The 16292-nt window shown below is 42.1% G+C and overlaps 1 protein-coding gene across 1 annotated transcript in view; it reads right to left on the bottom strand.

Moving 5' to 3' along the window:
* pappaa (pregnancy-associated plasma protein A, pappalysin 1a) overlaps nt 1-16292 on the bottom strand; it is a 94060-nt gene that overhangs the window by 38968 nt on the left and 38800 nt on the right. The window contains exons 9-11 of the mRNA XM_030784767.1: nt 15016-15144; nt 14811-14902; nt 11603-11799 (exon numbers count right to left, since the gene is read on the bottom strand). Of these exons, the coding sequence (XP_030640627.1) occupies nt 11603-11799; nt 14811-14902; nt 15016-15144 (418 nt within the window). The remainder of the gene's footprint in view (nt 1-11602; nt 11800-14810; nt 14903-15015; nt 15145-16292) is intronic.

The raw sequence follows: 16292 nt of genomic DNA, 5'->3' as shown, positions 1-16292 counted from the left end.
TGTGCAGGCTCAGTCCTATGACAGGACAGTTATGGATGGGTGCAGAAAAACGGGCGCCGAGGTTAGTGTCCAAGGTTGATCCACTTGATACTTTGCCCATTTGTTGTTAGAAGAGGACTGTGCGTTTGCAGTTTTTCTGACATCAAATCAAGGAGTATCACTATTACTTTTGCCATTATACTTCTGAGCTGGATGTAAGCTTCTTCTGCACTCAGTGGTCTTCAATGACTTACCTAGACCTCTTTGTCCCACCTGGCACATAAGCATGCAACTATCTTCTTCCATTTGTTTCTTGGCGACACTTTTAGTTAGCCTTACACAGAACTGTCCTCTCCAGCACATTCAGACAAAAACAATCTTTTTTCCTTTTGTTTTTGGCTACTCTATATAGTTTGCCCTACAAGAGACCTGTCCCATCCAGCTCAACTGGACAGCTACTGTCCATGTTACTTTAACCTTTGGCTGCATCACCATCCTGTTGGGATTCAACTCAGAAATGGTTCAACATGTCACACATCCAACATAACCTTACTGCAGCCTGTGTTTTTTGTTTTTTTTTTCTGTCTTTGTGCAGAATTATGATGGGAAATTATAGTTGGCCAAGAGAAGGAGAATGCTCATTGTTCTGAGATGACCACAGCAGAGAGCCCCAACCTTGCTGACATTTGTCTTTATTACCATCCAACGTTCATGCAGAAGTAGAGATTCAACATTTTTTGATAGAGAGATATATTTTAGTTACAAGGCTTTATTCTCTTGAGCTCAAGATGGGAATGAGTTTACCATGTTTAGTGAGACTTTGATGTCTATGTTGGCATCAGTTTAGGCTTGATGCCAGAATAGACACACAGGCTTCTAAGGTGAAAGTGAAATCTTGAAACTCCTCTCAGTAACTGGTGATTAAACATTTTGCTGAGGTAGAGAAGCAGAAGACATAGGTCTTCTGGTTGCTGATTCCTGAAACCATTAAAAGGCACCTTCAGACCAAACAGTTCTAGGGACTCATTGAGAGGAACTATCCACTGGGGAGCTCCCCCGAGAGCTACATACCTGCAGGGACTTTTTTTTTTTTTTGCATTCACACCGCCAGTAAAAACCTGACGGTCAAAATGTCCAGTAACCACGCTCATACAAAACATAGCTGTAATGAAGGCTATCCCTAAAAAGGACATTTGTGTTTTGATAGCGAAACAGCCTGGAGGACGACAGAGTGACGCGGCTTATGCGCATTGCAAGCTGCAAAGACACATTGGACCCGTTTCATTTCAAGTTGGCAACAGAGGATTTTGCCGCAGTGAAAAAAGGAGAAAATAAAATGTTACCTGGTAGCATTATAGGCTACTTTTGACGCCATGCAGGCCTAGCCTTTTTTGGAAACAGGCTACAGATGTTACAGATTACAGATGTTTCTGAATAGCCTACCTTGTAGCGGCTAATGTTGAGATTTTGATCAATCCTTACTGCTGGTTTTACTTAACTGTTGCTGTTCATTAAATAGTCAAACTGATCTGAGATCATTATCATTCTTTCATCAGCCTAGGTGTTATTGAAACGTGACCGATAAGTTTCAAATTTGTCCGGTAAAATAATTTTTTCCCGACATCAAGGAAAAATTCTAGCACAAACCCTGCCATACCCTGCCATACACCCTGAAGTAGGAGTTAATCCCTCAAAACAGTGTTCTAAGAACTTTGATTGTCCTCAGCTCCTGCAGTGTGGACACACAAAAAAGGGGGTACTTCCTCTAACAGCTCTAAGAACTATGACAAAGTTCATCCGATCCAGAAGCGCCTATACATAGCCCTGGTCTGAGGATGTAAGAAAACAAAATAAAAATTACGATTGCACCAAGTGTCCAGGCTCTGTCCTGCATAACTTTTAGAATGGTTCCATCCCTCCATGCACAATGAGAGAAGTGCTTTAAAATGGCTACGGTAAAATTGCTTTTTGCAATGGGTTGAAGTCAACTTCTTCCAAATGTACCGAACATCTATTTGAGCTGGCCATTAGAGAGAGAGAGAGAGAGAGGTCCAGACCTCACTCCAGCTCCTATGGGTTTGGCAGTGGTGGGTAGGTGGGCCAGAGGGAACTGTTGGCGGCTAGGTTTGTCAGGAGCGGAAGCCTCCCCTTGGAGATCATACCAAGGCCGTGACATCACAATGCAAAAGCACAGCACAGTGGCCAAAGCAAGGTCTCAAGCATAGGCAACGCACTGGAGGAAAATAAACTAATAAAACAAATCATGTGCAATAAATCGTCAGAAACCACAAGCTGCAAAAAAAAAAAAAAAAAGTGAGGAAGGAAATAAAAGAGAGGGAGAGGAACAACACATTTAATGGCCTGAGCTTGTTGAGACTTGCTCAGATAATGTTGGAGATGGGGGGGGGGGGCATCTTTTCCTTATGATGTGGCAATGCAGTCTGAGATTGTGCAACACTGACGCTCTCTCTTTCTCTCTCTCCCTTCTTCTTCTTTTTTTTTTTTTATTTTTGCCTTGTAAATATGAAAGATGGAGAAAGATTCCATCAAGAAGGGAAACTCTGATGACGTTTATGACGGTTGTGCGTGGTTTATGAACCTTGGTGTACGTTTGCAGAACAGACCCATGTCACTGGCCATTTCTTATTTTGCAACATTTTTCATTCTTCCCCCCCCCCTCTCTCTCTCTCTCTCTCTCTCTCTCTCTCTCTCTCTCTCTCTCTCTCTAGGATAGACCTCTGATGTGACGTGAGCACAAGCAGGGTACCCGCTCTCCATAACAGCCATATACCAAACACACTATGCCCACCATGGCCAGTCCGGCACCCCCACCAGCCTGTCTGCTCAACTGGGTGTTTTGAAGTTAATTACAAACAAACAACCTCCAGCACTCACTGCTTAAAACAAAGTAAAGCCTGGGACAGCTTGACAATCGGCTTCCAAGATGTAATTCAGAGCAGCTGTGTGTGTTTCTGGCAGTGATGGGGGCAGCGTACCCCCCCATCCCTTCCCTCCCTTCACAAGAACAACAGACAACCTCTTCACACCGCCCAAGCACATATACACACATACACATACACTCACTGCCATAACAATCCCTCCGCTCTGTGGAGAATGACAGCCCTTGAATTTGTAAATTAGGATAAAAAGGGGTAGTACTGGAAAACTCCCCCCTCCTATTTCCCCATTCCCCATCCACCCTCACAGCCTGAGCCCCCCCACACTTCATCCTTCACCTCCCCACCCCTCCCACCCCCCACCCCCCACCCCCTTCCCTCCCTCACTGGGCGGATGCTTGTGCCCGTGCCATTCTTCCAAAGTACGTGAGAAGGCTCCATTTGGACCCTCCGACCTGAGTTTAATCTGAGCCAATGGCCTGTAAACAGTGCGTCTCCCTCAGATTCCCCCCGCCATGCAGCTAATGGCCACAATTGTGTTATTAGCAGTGGCACGTTTCTCATAGTGCCCCCCACATACACTTCCAAAATCAAAAAAAATCTTTATGGAAAGAGGAAGAAGGTAGTGAGAGAAACAAACAAACAACCAACACAACAACAACAACAAAAACAACAAAAACACCCAGATATTTAGTTTAAAAAAAAAAAAAAGAAAAAGAAAAAAGGCCCTTGATGGTTTAATCTGCCTCAACATAGCGCTTTCCCATGGCGGGCAGAGTGGGTCAAGTTAGGTCAGCCGCTGCAAACACAAACCTCAGGGTTCCTGCAGAGGCGATTTTCGACTCGGCAAAGAAAAAGAAAAAAAAGGCTGATTTAGGAACAGCTGTCCCTGTCTTGGTCCTGTGCGTAATCAGTACCAGAGCCGGATTAGTTATTGTAGGTGTATATCACAGACATTTCCAGGGCAGATAAAAACTGACCTGGGATCAGGTGTGAATGAGCATGTATTGAAAGAGGTATTAGGCAATGCTCAGGCCCTATATAAAAAAAAACAAAAAAAAAACAAAAGGCATCACTGGGGACTGGGGTGAATGAGGGCAGATGTCTAAACCGAAAAACAGAAAAAAAAAAATCTCAAGCGAGTGTTATGAATTATTGCTGGCTTTTTAAACAACGTTCTTTACACCATGTCTTTACACCATTAAGATGCAGGCGATTTGTGCCATGCATCTTTATCATCTCAATTAGCCTCAATTAACATATTTGATAAAACAAGAGCTCATTGAGTGAGTGAGGTGCTGCTGACTCACTGACTAATTCTCCAGGGGCCAGATTTGCAACAAAACAACACCAGAAATAATTGATGCTTAGCAAATATGTGTTCTGCATGAAGTTACTATTATTTCACACGTTAAAAAGCTTTAATAAATCGGTGTCTGATCTCAAAGACTCCCATACAGTAATGGTTATACAGTTGTTCAGACCGGCTTGAAAACAGGTTTCGACAACCAGTCTACCTCTAGTCATTTAAACACTTTCCCACTATGAAAGTAGACGGCTTCCAGGGTGCAGTTGTTTCTTATTTGGCCTGCTCTTGCATATTTGTTTGTTTATTTTCCCAAAGCACATTGGATAAACTTTAACTTTTTTCCTTTTTTTTTTGCTTTCAGTGAAAGCTGGGGCAAACATGACATCTGTTTGCCAGCTAAACCCAACATCTGTGAGACATTTGTGGGGAGACCTGCGTGAGCTTCCAACCACCATCGCGACGTACAGCAACCCTGTTCAGAGCTTACCACGTGAGGTCATGTCCTGTCAAAACCTCCACCCAAAAAGTTGGGCAGACAGTGATCCTTGTTTCTCACCTCCTTTTCTTCAGCTCCTTCGCTCTTCAGTGGATTATTACAACATCTCACAGCAATGTGACAACAAAAAACCTTCACAGTCTAGCTGTGGTCTAGATACAGTTGAGACTTAGAATGATTTCACTGGTACTCATCAAGATCAGTAGTCCTGGCAGAAGTGAGCAAAAAGAAAGTGGAACTGGTGCGTTATTGGGATATTCTTTTCTTTCTTTCCTCTTTCCTTTCTTCCTTTCTTTCGTTGCAAAACATTTCCTCACAACTTGATCTTGCCTGAGAAGCCATCCATCAGCATTGGCAAGACCTGCTGCTTATGTGGGCATGCAAGGAAACTGAGAGGTTCGCCCGACAGCTTCCCGAGAAAGTTTCTGTCCAGGAGCCACTTTCGCGTCGTTTCAACATCCCTTGCTTCACGACTTAAAACACCACACACTGCAATCCAAATCCCTCGAACTATTAACAGCCAACAACGTAAATGGAGGATCCTTTTCTCAAAAAACCAGGAGACCCTTTTTTGTGGTTTTCCAGAAGATAATTGAAAGAGGACAGCCTTGTAAAAGAGAGGAGCTAATTCTTTCTTTCTTTTTTTTTTTTTGTTTGGATGGGTTAATGGTTGTATGCGGTCCAAAGCCTGTGGTGAAAAGTGCTGCTGACTGGGGATTTTGGGGACATGTGTACTCGTGCCTCTGGGACCTTTGACAACCGCCAATGTTGATCATTTCCTCACATTTACAAGCCAGACATGCTGAGGCTTTTTTATTTGTTTTTTCTTTCTTTTTTCCTTTTTCTTTCCAACAATTCTCGATCTCTAACCAGTTGTGGCCCCCAGGCCAACTTCTGCACTGAGACTGTTCAGATGATTTACAAATTTGGGATGTTTTTCTTTTTTTTCCCTCTTTTTACATATCATTTTCCTATCTTAGGTACAATAGCATGGGCTTTTACTGCTGATCCACCCTTTTGTCCATTGTGTCCTTTTAAACAGGCATGTAATTCACAGAGACTAATGATTCTGTTATGTGTTGCATTTTTGACCATTACGGTGAAGGAACAGTGCATTTACAGCTTAAGTAAGAGATCACTTCCTCGACACAGTCATGTAAGAGTTCCTCCTCCATTCTCCAGAGGTCCTCTCTAACTCACAAGGAGGAACTATTTGACTGAGGTAATACTTCATAATTCAAATAGACTTTAGAACTTCTAAAGGGCAAATTCAGCATTTTAAACATTTAAAGATTATCGTCATCCATAGCAACAGAATAGCAATAGATTTTTTTTTTTTTTTTTTAGGGCTTTTCAAAGAACCAAGCTCATAACTCCATTGGAATGCATTCACACTGCCGAAAACTTGGCTCTTAAGGCAGTGGTCAAAAATATTGCTGTAAATATCTGAGCAACGATGAAAGACACAGAGGTTCTGGATCGATCAGTGATCCTTGAACAAAAAATACAGAGCACTTCCACTTTTATTTGGCGTAAAGCATTGCATCGGTTATAATATCTAAAGTATGACAATATTTTGCGGTCTGTGCAAAAGCAGTGTTTCTTGTTTCTGTCCTGCTCCTTATTAAATTAACAGCAGTTCAAAGTGCATCAGAACTGTGCATGTTCCTTCCAAGTCAATGATGTCATAATAAGCCCTGGCCTTTTAGAATCACTGCCAGCCAACTGTGCTTGTCTCATGTAAACCTGAGTCCTTCAACAGCTCTCAAGATCATTACAGGAAGAACTTCAGTTCAGAAGTGGCTCTTCAACCGAATGGTGTCGTCGCTCATTCTGACCTCCTTCACGATGCCAAGCGGAACAATAACCCCGCTGTCTGTCATCTTTGTATAATGAGGGTCTCCGTGGGCAACAGGCTTGCGTCATAATCGCAGCCGAGTGTGCCCTCCAGAGACATAACCTGGCTAAGCCTCTCTCTGCTATGCTAATGCTTTGCTTGTTAACCTGAGCACCAGTTGCTGGTGTTGTCCCCCCTCCCTCCATCCCCTCTCCTCCGCCGGGACCCGCGGTTGGCTAGAAGGAGCATTTCTCCTGGTGCTGTATTGAGAACAAGATGTTATGCTCAAGTGACAAGCAAATTTTATACACAAGGACTATGCGTACTTTCCTCAAAGATGGGTGCATAAAACATTTATAAAGAGCAGATGAACAGATAGATAGATAGATAGATAGATAGATAGATAGATAGATAGATAGATAGATAGATAGATGGAGGTCCTGAGCTTTTATTGTTGTAAAACTGTCTTCATTCTTGTTTAAATATTCTTGTTTAAAAACTCCGGTGCCGTTACAAAACATTGGCCAAATCATTACCAAACTGGTTTTCAGGCAATTCCAGAGCGTCTGATCCCATTTTGGAATTTAATTCATTTTTAACACTACCGCCATTGAGCGAGGCCACAGAAGTATGCGCCCATGTTGACTGCAGATGGTGGCATCTCTTCAGAGATGCTTTGATCAGTGGGGAGAGAGAGTGTATGGTAATCACAGAGGAATGCCCTCTGACACTCTACCACTCAGAAACGCTATGATTCATCTCATCTTCCCTCTGCCCTTTAAGCTCAAATGAATGGCACGTTCGTGAAAAAACTCTTCACTGGCATAGAAGAACGCCTTTGAATTCAGGATAATGCCTATTTGTACACAAAGGCCTGCTGTGTTTCTCCTCTTCTGTCTCCTTTTCTATCTCTCTCTGTCTCTCACTAACTCTCTCTCTCTTTCTCTCTCTTTCACACACACACTGACAGAAACACACACTCACATTCTCAGAGACATATCAATGGGGCAACACTTCCACATTCACAGTGTATGTAGCAAGTTCCTGACTCAAGCATGGTCACTGCACTGTGTGCGAATGTGATAAAATGCACACATAGGAAGGATGGGAAATCAGACAAAGAAAACAAACAAAATCATCCCTCATAGCACCTCGTAGACGCCAGGCCATAAAACACACTGAACAACGGACAAGGGACAAAGCAACTGGCAGACGAATGTAAGGCCAGTCTTGGCATTAGGTGGATAGCATTAAGAAAAGAGATAGCAAGAGTAGTAACAACGGTGTTACATATATATGTGTGTGTATACATATACATGTGTATATATACACGTAACGCTTTTAGATATACATTGAGTGATTTCCACACTGACCATGGTTAAACTAGAGTTCAGTGAAACAGAGTGGGCAGAAAGGCATATGTATTTGGAAATATTATCAAAACAAACATATTCCACCCGGCTTGTTGCCTGCCCCGCTTCCCTTGCCTGACCATCAAAGACTCCTTTAAAGATCAAAATGTCTCATGATCACTGGATTGAGTGGGTCTACACAGCCAGCAGCCGAGACTGCATGAACAGTAGACCAAAGGGAAGACAACGCGTTACCTCTGGTAATGTGAGAAATACAAAACTCCTCTGCCTGCCTGAATCAGTGAGAATGTGCGTAAGCAGGTGGATGAATCTCCTTCACTCGACCCTGAGGTATGTTTGTCCTTTAAAGCAGATATCTGTCTACTACAGCTGGAGGTTCTGCTAATGTCAGTCCAATGTGGTTCTTCACAGTCCTACACTTTTTATTCCCACTGCCGTTCCCATTCATGCATCCGGGTTAATGCCTATCGGCCTCGTCTTAGGTTTCTCACAGGCTACAACACTACAGAGGCAGCGCATCAGAGCCAGAACTATGACAACGGATCGGGCTTTCCAAGAAGCGCCAGAACATCAACTACAAGCACGCCTGGCTCATCAACTGGAACTTACTGAAGAAGTCTTGTTTACCAAAAGAGCACTTCTGAATCATTTGTTGGAAAGTAATATTCTTTTATCTTTTTCGTGGGAAACCTTTTTCTACCAAAGAAACAAAGGTAGCATATGGTCCTTCCCAGGAATAGCAAACTGACGTGAGGAATGTGCAGCTGAATCGGTTTCTAAGCGGCCATTTGCATATGGCCTCCAAAGCTCAGGTGATTCCTCATTCCTTGATCTCTTTTTCACCTATCCAGCTGCTTTAGAAGTATATAGAGATTTCGACATCTGTGCAGCGATTTTCAGCACATTGTTAAACCACTGAAAAAAAGGTGTGAAATAACAAGACTGACATCTTTAAGTGAATTCACAGCAATCTTCATACTACCACAAAACATGCAGTGTTTGTGGTCTCCCTGACATAACCAAATGAACCACCTCATTTGATGACTAGTTGGAGTCAAACTGAGGTTTTCATAAAGATCCTCACAAAACTATCATAAAAAAAATAGAGAGATTTAATGTGACTGTTTCATTTATGTGGTACCTACAAATGTTTTTTTTTTCTTTTTTTTCTTTTTTTTTTGTTTTTTATGGCAGGTTTAGTTGAGGCAGTCATCTGAAATCAGACTGTATATTTCTCTTCGGTCCAGCTGAAAGCCGGTAAAGCTTTTTACGTTCTCTCTCCTCTGTGGACCGGAAAAAAAAAAAAAAAAAAAAAAAAGGACAAATACATCGTTCCAGCGCTGAGTCGTTTGACACTGAGGTCAGTGTGTAATTTTTGGAGACAGCTTTACTGTCTTCTGGTCTCAGGAGATAGGATCTTCAGCCGTACAAAAAGAGACCAAACTCCACTCCACGCCAAGTCAGCGTACCAAAAGACACTATTCGTCAAAGCCCTATTCCTGGCGGACCGGCAAAAGAAAGAGGTTGTTTGGAGACGTAATGGAGTCTAGGAACAAAGAGAACCCGCGCAGATCAGAAACAAAGGTGAGAGAGTTGTAAAAACTCTCTCACAATGAACAATATTAACAATGAAATTATACAATGAAATATTAACTATTTTTCAATGTGCGAAGCAATGTAAGAAGTAATCTTGTTGTAATCTTGTTAGATCAAAAACAAATTTGATCATCAAATTCACACTGATGTAGTGCTGAAATATCAGGGAACAATATGTAGACTTATTGATCCATCCATCCATCAAAAATAGAGCGTAATATCTCCATCATATGTTATGTTAGATTATGCCTGCAGTGTTGTTGTGTGTACAATTTCTGACCGTCGTGTTTTCATAACATTTGCAGAAAAGCACCACTTGGGTTAAAATAAATAAGTAATCCATTGAGAGGAAATCATATGCAGTGTTTCATCCATTTGAGGGAAATGTATGAAAACATAAATCCAGATCTATGTGTCCAGCAGCTGTCCACACACTCGCCATTGAGTAAGCCAGGAAAACAATGCACGAAGCTTTGACTTGGAAGACGACTTCACAATGTGTGTGTGTGTGTGTGTGTGTGTGTGCGGGGTGTGTACGTGTGCATGCACGTGCATGTGTGCGTGAGTGCATGTGTGCGTGTGTGTGCATGTGTGCATGTGTGAATGTCCTTTCTTTGAGATAAAAATCTTTGTGCCTTACTTGAACTATGTGTTCTTCACAGAAGAAATCCTTTCGGTATGGGTCACATACATGATTGGCGTTCTCATAAGAAGAAAACTGCTCTCTCTCTCTCTCTCTCTCTCTCTCTCTCTCTCTCTCTCTCTCTCTCTCCCTCTCTCTGTCCTTCTCTCTTTCTCAGACGTGCCATCAGTGAGAACACACCGTGCTGACTTTCACAGGAACATCAGTCTTTGCCCTTTCACAACTTTATGACAGCATAACGCTACCGTAAAAATGACTGTGCCCCCTCAAGGCAAAAGGCAAACATTCAGCATAATTATGTAGGTCACAAACTTGTCAAAAGGCCTTGAAAAGATGCAAAGAAGCTCATAAAACATGAGCAGTTATGACTAGTTATAATATCTTCAAACGCAAGGATCAGGAATTCTGCATTCTCGGTCATTTTAGTCTGTCAGAATGTAAACTTATAAAGGGATAAAGCAAACGATGTTTATCTAGCAAGATAAACTTATAAACACTTTTAAACCCCCAAATGAAACATTTTAAACTCTCTTTTAAAGCCTCATCCCAGCTACACGTTTTAAGTAAACCACGAGCAGGAACTACACAAAAGTCGACACATGGCTGTACCAAAGATAAGCCAAGTTTATGCTCTGTAACACATGAAGGGGTCTCCTGTCAAGTTTGTGTGTGCCTCAGGATGTACTGAGTATAATGTTTGACAACAGAGATTATAAAAAGAGCAGTAGCCTGAGCTTAGTAAAGATATACTTTACAGACCGTTTTGTCACGTCACAGCTAAGATGTCGGATGTTAAAATTCAGTCTTTGTCACAATGGGTCCATTATGGCTTTTATGTCCTTGTAAAGAATCCAACAGCTCTGATCTTCTCTGATATGTTATTTTTTTTTAAAAAAAAAATAATTTTTAGATATTGTTATTATATCAATGGGCAACTTTCACAGACTGATCAATGGTAGTAGAGGCAGCTCGGTCAGGCCTATTGTGAGAACGAATGAGAAGATTACCAACTATATTGTACATGATATATAAGAACCTCTGTTGACATGTGTTTTTTTAATTCACATATTAGATTTATATTTCACATATTGGAAATAGTTTGTTCAAATAAGTGGGTTAGTGCTGAATGTCACTGTTAAACCCATATTCTGCTTGTGTTCAGGTAGTTACAGAAAGTCAGCATACTTGATGAAATATAAACAGAAATACCCAAGCAATTCATGAACAAAAAGTGTTTAAGGTCCTGATATTTGCCAATGTTACAAGAGTGATAATACACTCATGTAGTGAACTTTCCTTTTACTGTGTAAACCGCTTGAGAACAGCCCGACGCTGTTAAACCTCTTACAACCAAAAGTCCATGTTGTCCTCTTTGATCCCGGACACACTCAACACACAGAAAAAAGCTGAAAAAAATATCTAATAGGTGTATTCATACATGTGAAGCCTAACAAGATGCGTGTACTCCTCACCTTGGTCACGGCGGGATAACCAGCAGCGACCTCACCGGGGCAGTAGAGACGCTCCTCATGGGAGACCTCCACGGCCGTGGCCCACTGGTCCAAGTAACCGGCCGGAGTGTACAGTCCGCAGTCTCTCACACTGGTTTCCTGCTCAAAGTCCTCACACACTCCATCACCATCATAGTAATAACACAAGCTTGGCTCATCTGTGTATGGAGAGAGAGAGAGAGAGAGAGAGAGAGAGAGAATGAGAGAAAGATAGACAGAAAGCAAGAGAGAGAGTGACAGAAACAGAGGGGAAGAGAGAGAGAGAGAAAGAGAGAGAGAGAGAGAGAGAGAGAGAGAGAGAGAGAGAGAGAGAGCAGGTGCTTCAGTGAGGTCTTCATAAGGTTATGAGGATTTGTCACCTTATATTTGTCTCAGGGAATGCTCAATTTTTTGGTCATACAAATGAGTTATAAGCATATTAAACGGAACTGATATAAACACAACAAGAAACAGCTGGAGTTAAGTTGTGTACCTATTTAAACAGTTGGCTTTGCCCACATTCATCCAGCTCAAAGAGTTGCTTTGTAACTGTTCTCTTTACAGCATCATCCAAATCCCCCAATTTAACTTGCATCTTTTGAGATACTATGTAACGCTGGAACAGAGCAGGAGGTTGACCTGGCTCGCACCGGCGGCAGAAGGCAGCTTGTTAAAATAAGCCTGAACCCACTGACTTTGACAACAAGGGGAAAAAAAGGAAAGAAATCCAAAAAAAAGAGAACAAAAAGAGGAAATGTCCTGCTGTTGATAGCAGTAGGTGTTCTTTTCTTTTCTTTTCTTTTCTTTTCTTTCTTTTTTGTTTTTTAGTCTATGTCTGAAATGTCTTCAGTCCGTCCTCTCCTCCTCCTTCTCTACCATTCCCTGAGAGAGTGATACAATGAAAGAGAGAGACAGTGTGTACCCTTTGACCCATACTGCCAGTTTGCATGAAACACCTTTATGTGAATGCATTGTTGTTCTTACTAACAAAACCGAATACTAACCTAATCTAAAACTATCTAAAACAGTCAAGGAAATGAATTTGTTTTTGACTAAACTTGGGGATTAGACTTTCACAGTGTAGCAGCCAGGGCAGTGAGCAATGTTTCTACCACGTCTGATGTATGCGCCTTTGCCTTTTCGCTTCAGATGATGCAGAGGGAAAGAGGGAATGAGAGGGAAGGAGAAAGCCGAGAGGAGACAGTGTGAAGAGATTCTGGTGATCTGACAGACCTAATAGGTCAGAATCAATTTATTTGGAAAGAGAAAGAGAGAGAGAGAGAGAGAGAGAGAGAGAGAGAGAGAGAGAAAAGAATGGCTTTCCCTGAGGTGGGGTGTGCTGGTTGATCTGTTGCTGGTCAGTCTTACTCTCTATCGTTCTGTCTCACTCATTCTTTCATACTCACACTCCGGCTTTGTGTTCCCGCCCTCTCTCTCTTTTTCTCTCTCCATTTCAGTCACTTTTTCTAACTCTTTCACTGTCATTCATTCAATTTTACAATCCTCTCATTCCTTCCCCCTTTTCTCTCTCTCTCTGTCTGTCTCTCTCTGTCATGTCTCTTCCATTCATTCTGTCCCGCTCTTTTCACACACTTTCTTTCTCTTCTCAATCTTTCCTTTTCCTCCCTTCTTCTCCCTCCCTTGTTTACCGCCCTCCTCTTTCGCAGTGTCAGGGGTTCCAGTAAGGGGGGGTGGGGTGGGATGGGGAGGTGGGGGGGTAAGGGGGAGGGGGTGCAGCATGGCGTGCCAAGTTGGCCTGGGCCTCCACACAAATTCCACTACTCCCCTCCGCACTGCTCTCCTGATGTCGAAATGAGGGGCTACCAAGAGGGGCACCATCCGCTCCGGGAAGAGAGAGAGAGGGAGAGAGAGAGAGAGAGAGAGAGAGAGAGAGAGAGAGAGAAAGAGAGAGAGAGAGAGAGTTTATGCAGAAATGTGCACTGGAGTGAACGCAAACCCCCAACGGCCCCTTGCCTCTCTCTCCTGAAATGTTTAGCAGTAAAGTGCTGAGATAGCTGAGACAGGTTAAGATGGTTCGCAAAGGGTGCCTCACTCTCACAAAGCCAGAGACCCAGTTTTAGCAGACAGCCAACTGAAGAGCCAAAGCGTTTAACTGTGGTTTTTGACAGTGGACTAGGCATCAGGGGATGGATTGTCATGAACTGACAGCAACTGTTCATACCGTCATCATGGTGTCTTCACAAATTTCCAATTTCGCTCAACGACAGACTGATGTTATGTAATGTTCTCCTACATAAAGTCATTACACTGACCTCAAACAACATTTTCACTGGGTCAACTGAGTCCAACACGCAAAACAAAACACATAGTGTCCACTCTGGTGTCCAATTTCCACACATACTCCAAAAAATACAAATATTTCAAACGGTCACACAGATGTGACTCCATCTCCTCGGACGAAGTGCAAAAAAAAAAAAAAAAAAAAACTACCACAGATTTGACAGAAAGTCTTTGATAGATATGAAGCTTGAGGAAAAAGGAGAGATTTGATCTAAGTGGTTTGCCACAGGAGCAAAAGCAGGTCATAAAAATTACTTTATGCGTGACAATAGCTTGCGCTAAATGGCCTGAGAGACCAAATTACCATCCCAGCTACTGTGCAACGTCTAATAAAAGCAGGTCATTATTTTTATTATTATTATTATTATTATTATTATTATTATTATAATTTTGTTGTTGTAATTTAGCCTTGATATGCATATTGTCATCGCAAGGCCATATCTTAATGCTAGGTCTGTGAGAGTCATGTTAGCTTTTTATTGGGATGCCAAATCTCCTCTGTCACTGTGACATAATTCTTCTTCTTGTGGAAAAAAAGAAGCGAGAGAGAAAGTGGACGTGGCTTTCGTTTACTCAAAAAGAAATAGAATAGATGCCAAGGAATCCTTTACAAGTTTACAAGAATGTTCTCCAGAACCACAGTGACCGTAGCCCTTGGGGTGGAAAAAACACTGGTTTCGAAAACATAAGAGATGCAGTTACTCCTATGACAGAGTCCATCTCTGAGTGTGATTACCAGATAGAATCAATGCTTCTCCTCACATGAAATGATTATAGTCTGTTACAGCAGTCTAAAGGATCAGGCTTATATGGTCTACATTACTGTGGACATCTCTACTTTCGGTTGGATTTTCACAGCTTTTTAAGGACAGTGTTTGGGAAAACTCACCAATGCAGTTAAAGAATGGTTCCTTCCTGCACTGGCTTGAACATCCATCACCGTTCATGGAGTTCAGGTCATCACATTCTTCTCCATGGGACCTGAATAACAGCAATGAAATATCATAGTAAGCAAATATCTGTTTTTCTGTCTGTCTTTCTCTGTCTATAATTTTCTCTGTCTGGTCTTCTGAGGGCTATACTCCGGTGCTTACCTCTCAATGCGGCCGTTTCCACAGTAGGGTGCTCCAAGGCGGTGGGTGAGTGGAGGGGAGGGTTCACTTTCACTCCAGCTGGACACCGTTTGAACCTGGTACATGTAAATACCACCAGGATGGACGTCCCTACAAATCAAGACCGTATAATTACATTCAATTAGAAGACCATATAATTACATTTAACTACATGAGTCTCTGCGTGCACCAATCATCAAAGACGTGAGCCCCACCCCCACCCCACTCCCAGCTGAAAAAAAAAAAAAAAAAGAAAGCTTGAAAGATTATCAAAACAAGTTGTTGCTTTTCTTAAATCTCTTCTTCTCCCACTTAACAGAGATAAGGTTTGTGATGTTCTGACCATAGATCTGCAGTGTAAACCAAAGAATGACTAGTCAAATTAGTGCCAAACATGGTACAGCTGATACGCTGTCTCTCAAAAACTGACTCGAAACATCGCATGTTTGAACAAGAGACGGCTGAGGTTATGAGCGCAATCTGATTCTCAATCAGTGAGTTTTTCAGATGGCCGTTTCATAGGGGCATATCAGAGATCATGCTGAAATTGTGTAGATTAGGATTAGAGTTATTCCATTTAATCCCACATCAGCATGTGGTGAAAGCAGCAACTATAATCAGACTTGAAAACGCACTTCCTGTTTTCTTTACATAATTAAGTACCTCCAGCAGGACTCGTGTAGAACTTACCATCGATCAGAAATCACACTCATTTTGAGTTTCCATTTTTAGTGGTCACTCTACAATTTTAAATGATACTTCCATAACTTCAATATTCCCTGCAAGATGTTTTGGATCCCGATAGTTTTGGACAGTTTGGTATGATAGGCTTGGATAGATTGGGTCATATTATTCTCAGATTTGTTTGCATTGTTGAGAAAGTTTATGAGGAAGGTGGTTTTGAATCTGTTTTGTGGGAACCACATGAACAGAGTGTGGCCGACCGTAGGTGTTAAAAGAAAACTGCTTGTTCAGGTGACATTTTGGCTGTGGTCTGCTGAAGGTCCAGTTGGTATTGAACTGAACTCAAACTCAAACCTGAACTCAAACTCAAATAAACCAAACTGAACATGACGTGGAGTCTCTCTGACCCAAACCCCTGGACATTTCAAACAGATGTAGCCAGTGGCTTGAAGAAGTTTGGTATTGAAGAATGGTGAGCTTAACCATCAGTGAGGTTTCACAACACTGGGGTCCATCTGGGCTTGTGGCCCGTAACCAAGCCAACAGCTAAAACAGAGGATATCTGAGCTTACATG

This window comes from Chanos chanos, chromosome 9, assembly GCF_902362185.1.
Source record: "Chanos chanos chromosome 9, fChaCha1.1, whole genome shotgun sequence".
Lineage (NCBI taxonomy): Eukaryota > Metazoa > Chordata > Actinopteri > Gonorynchiformes > Chanidae > Chanos > Chanos chanos.
Note: the sequence above shows the minus strand (reverse complement) of the source record. Positions and strands in the feature narration are given on the sequence as shown.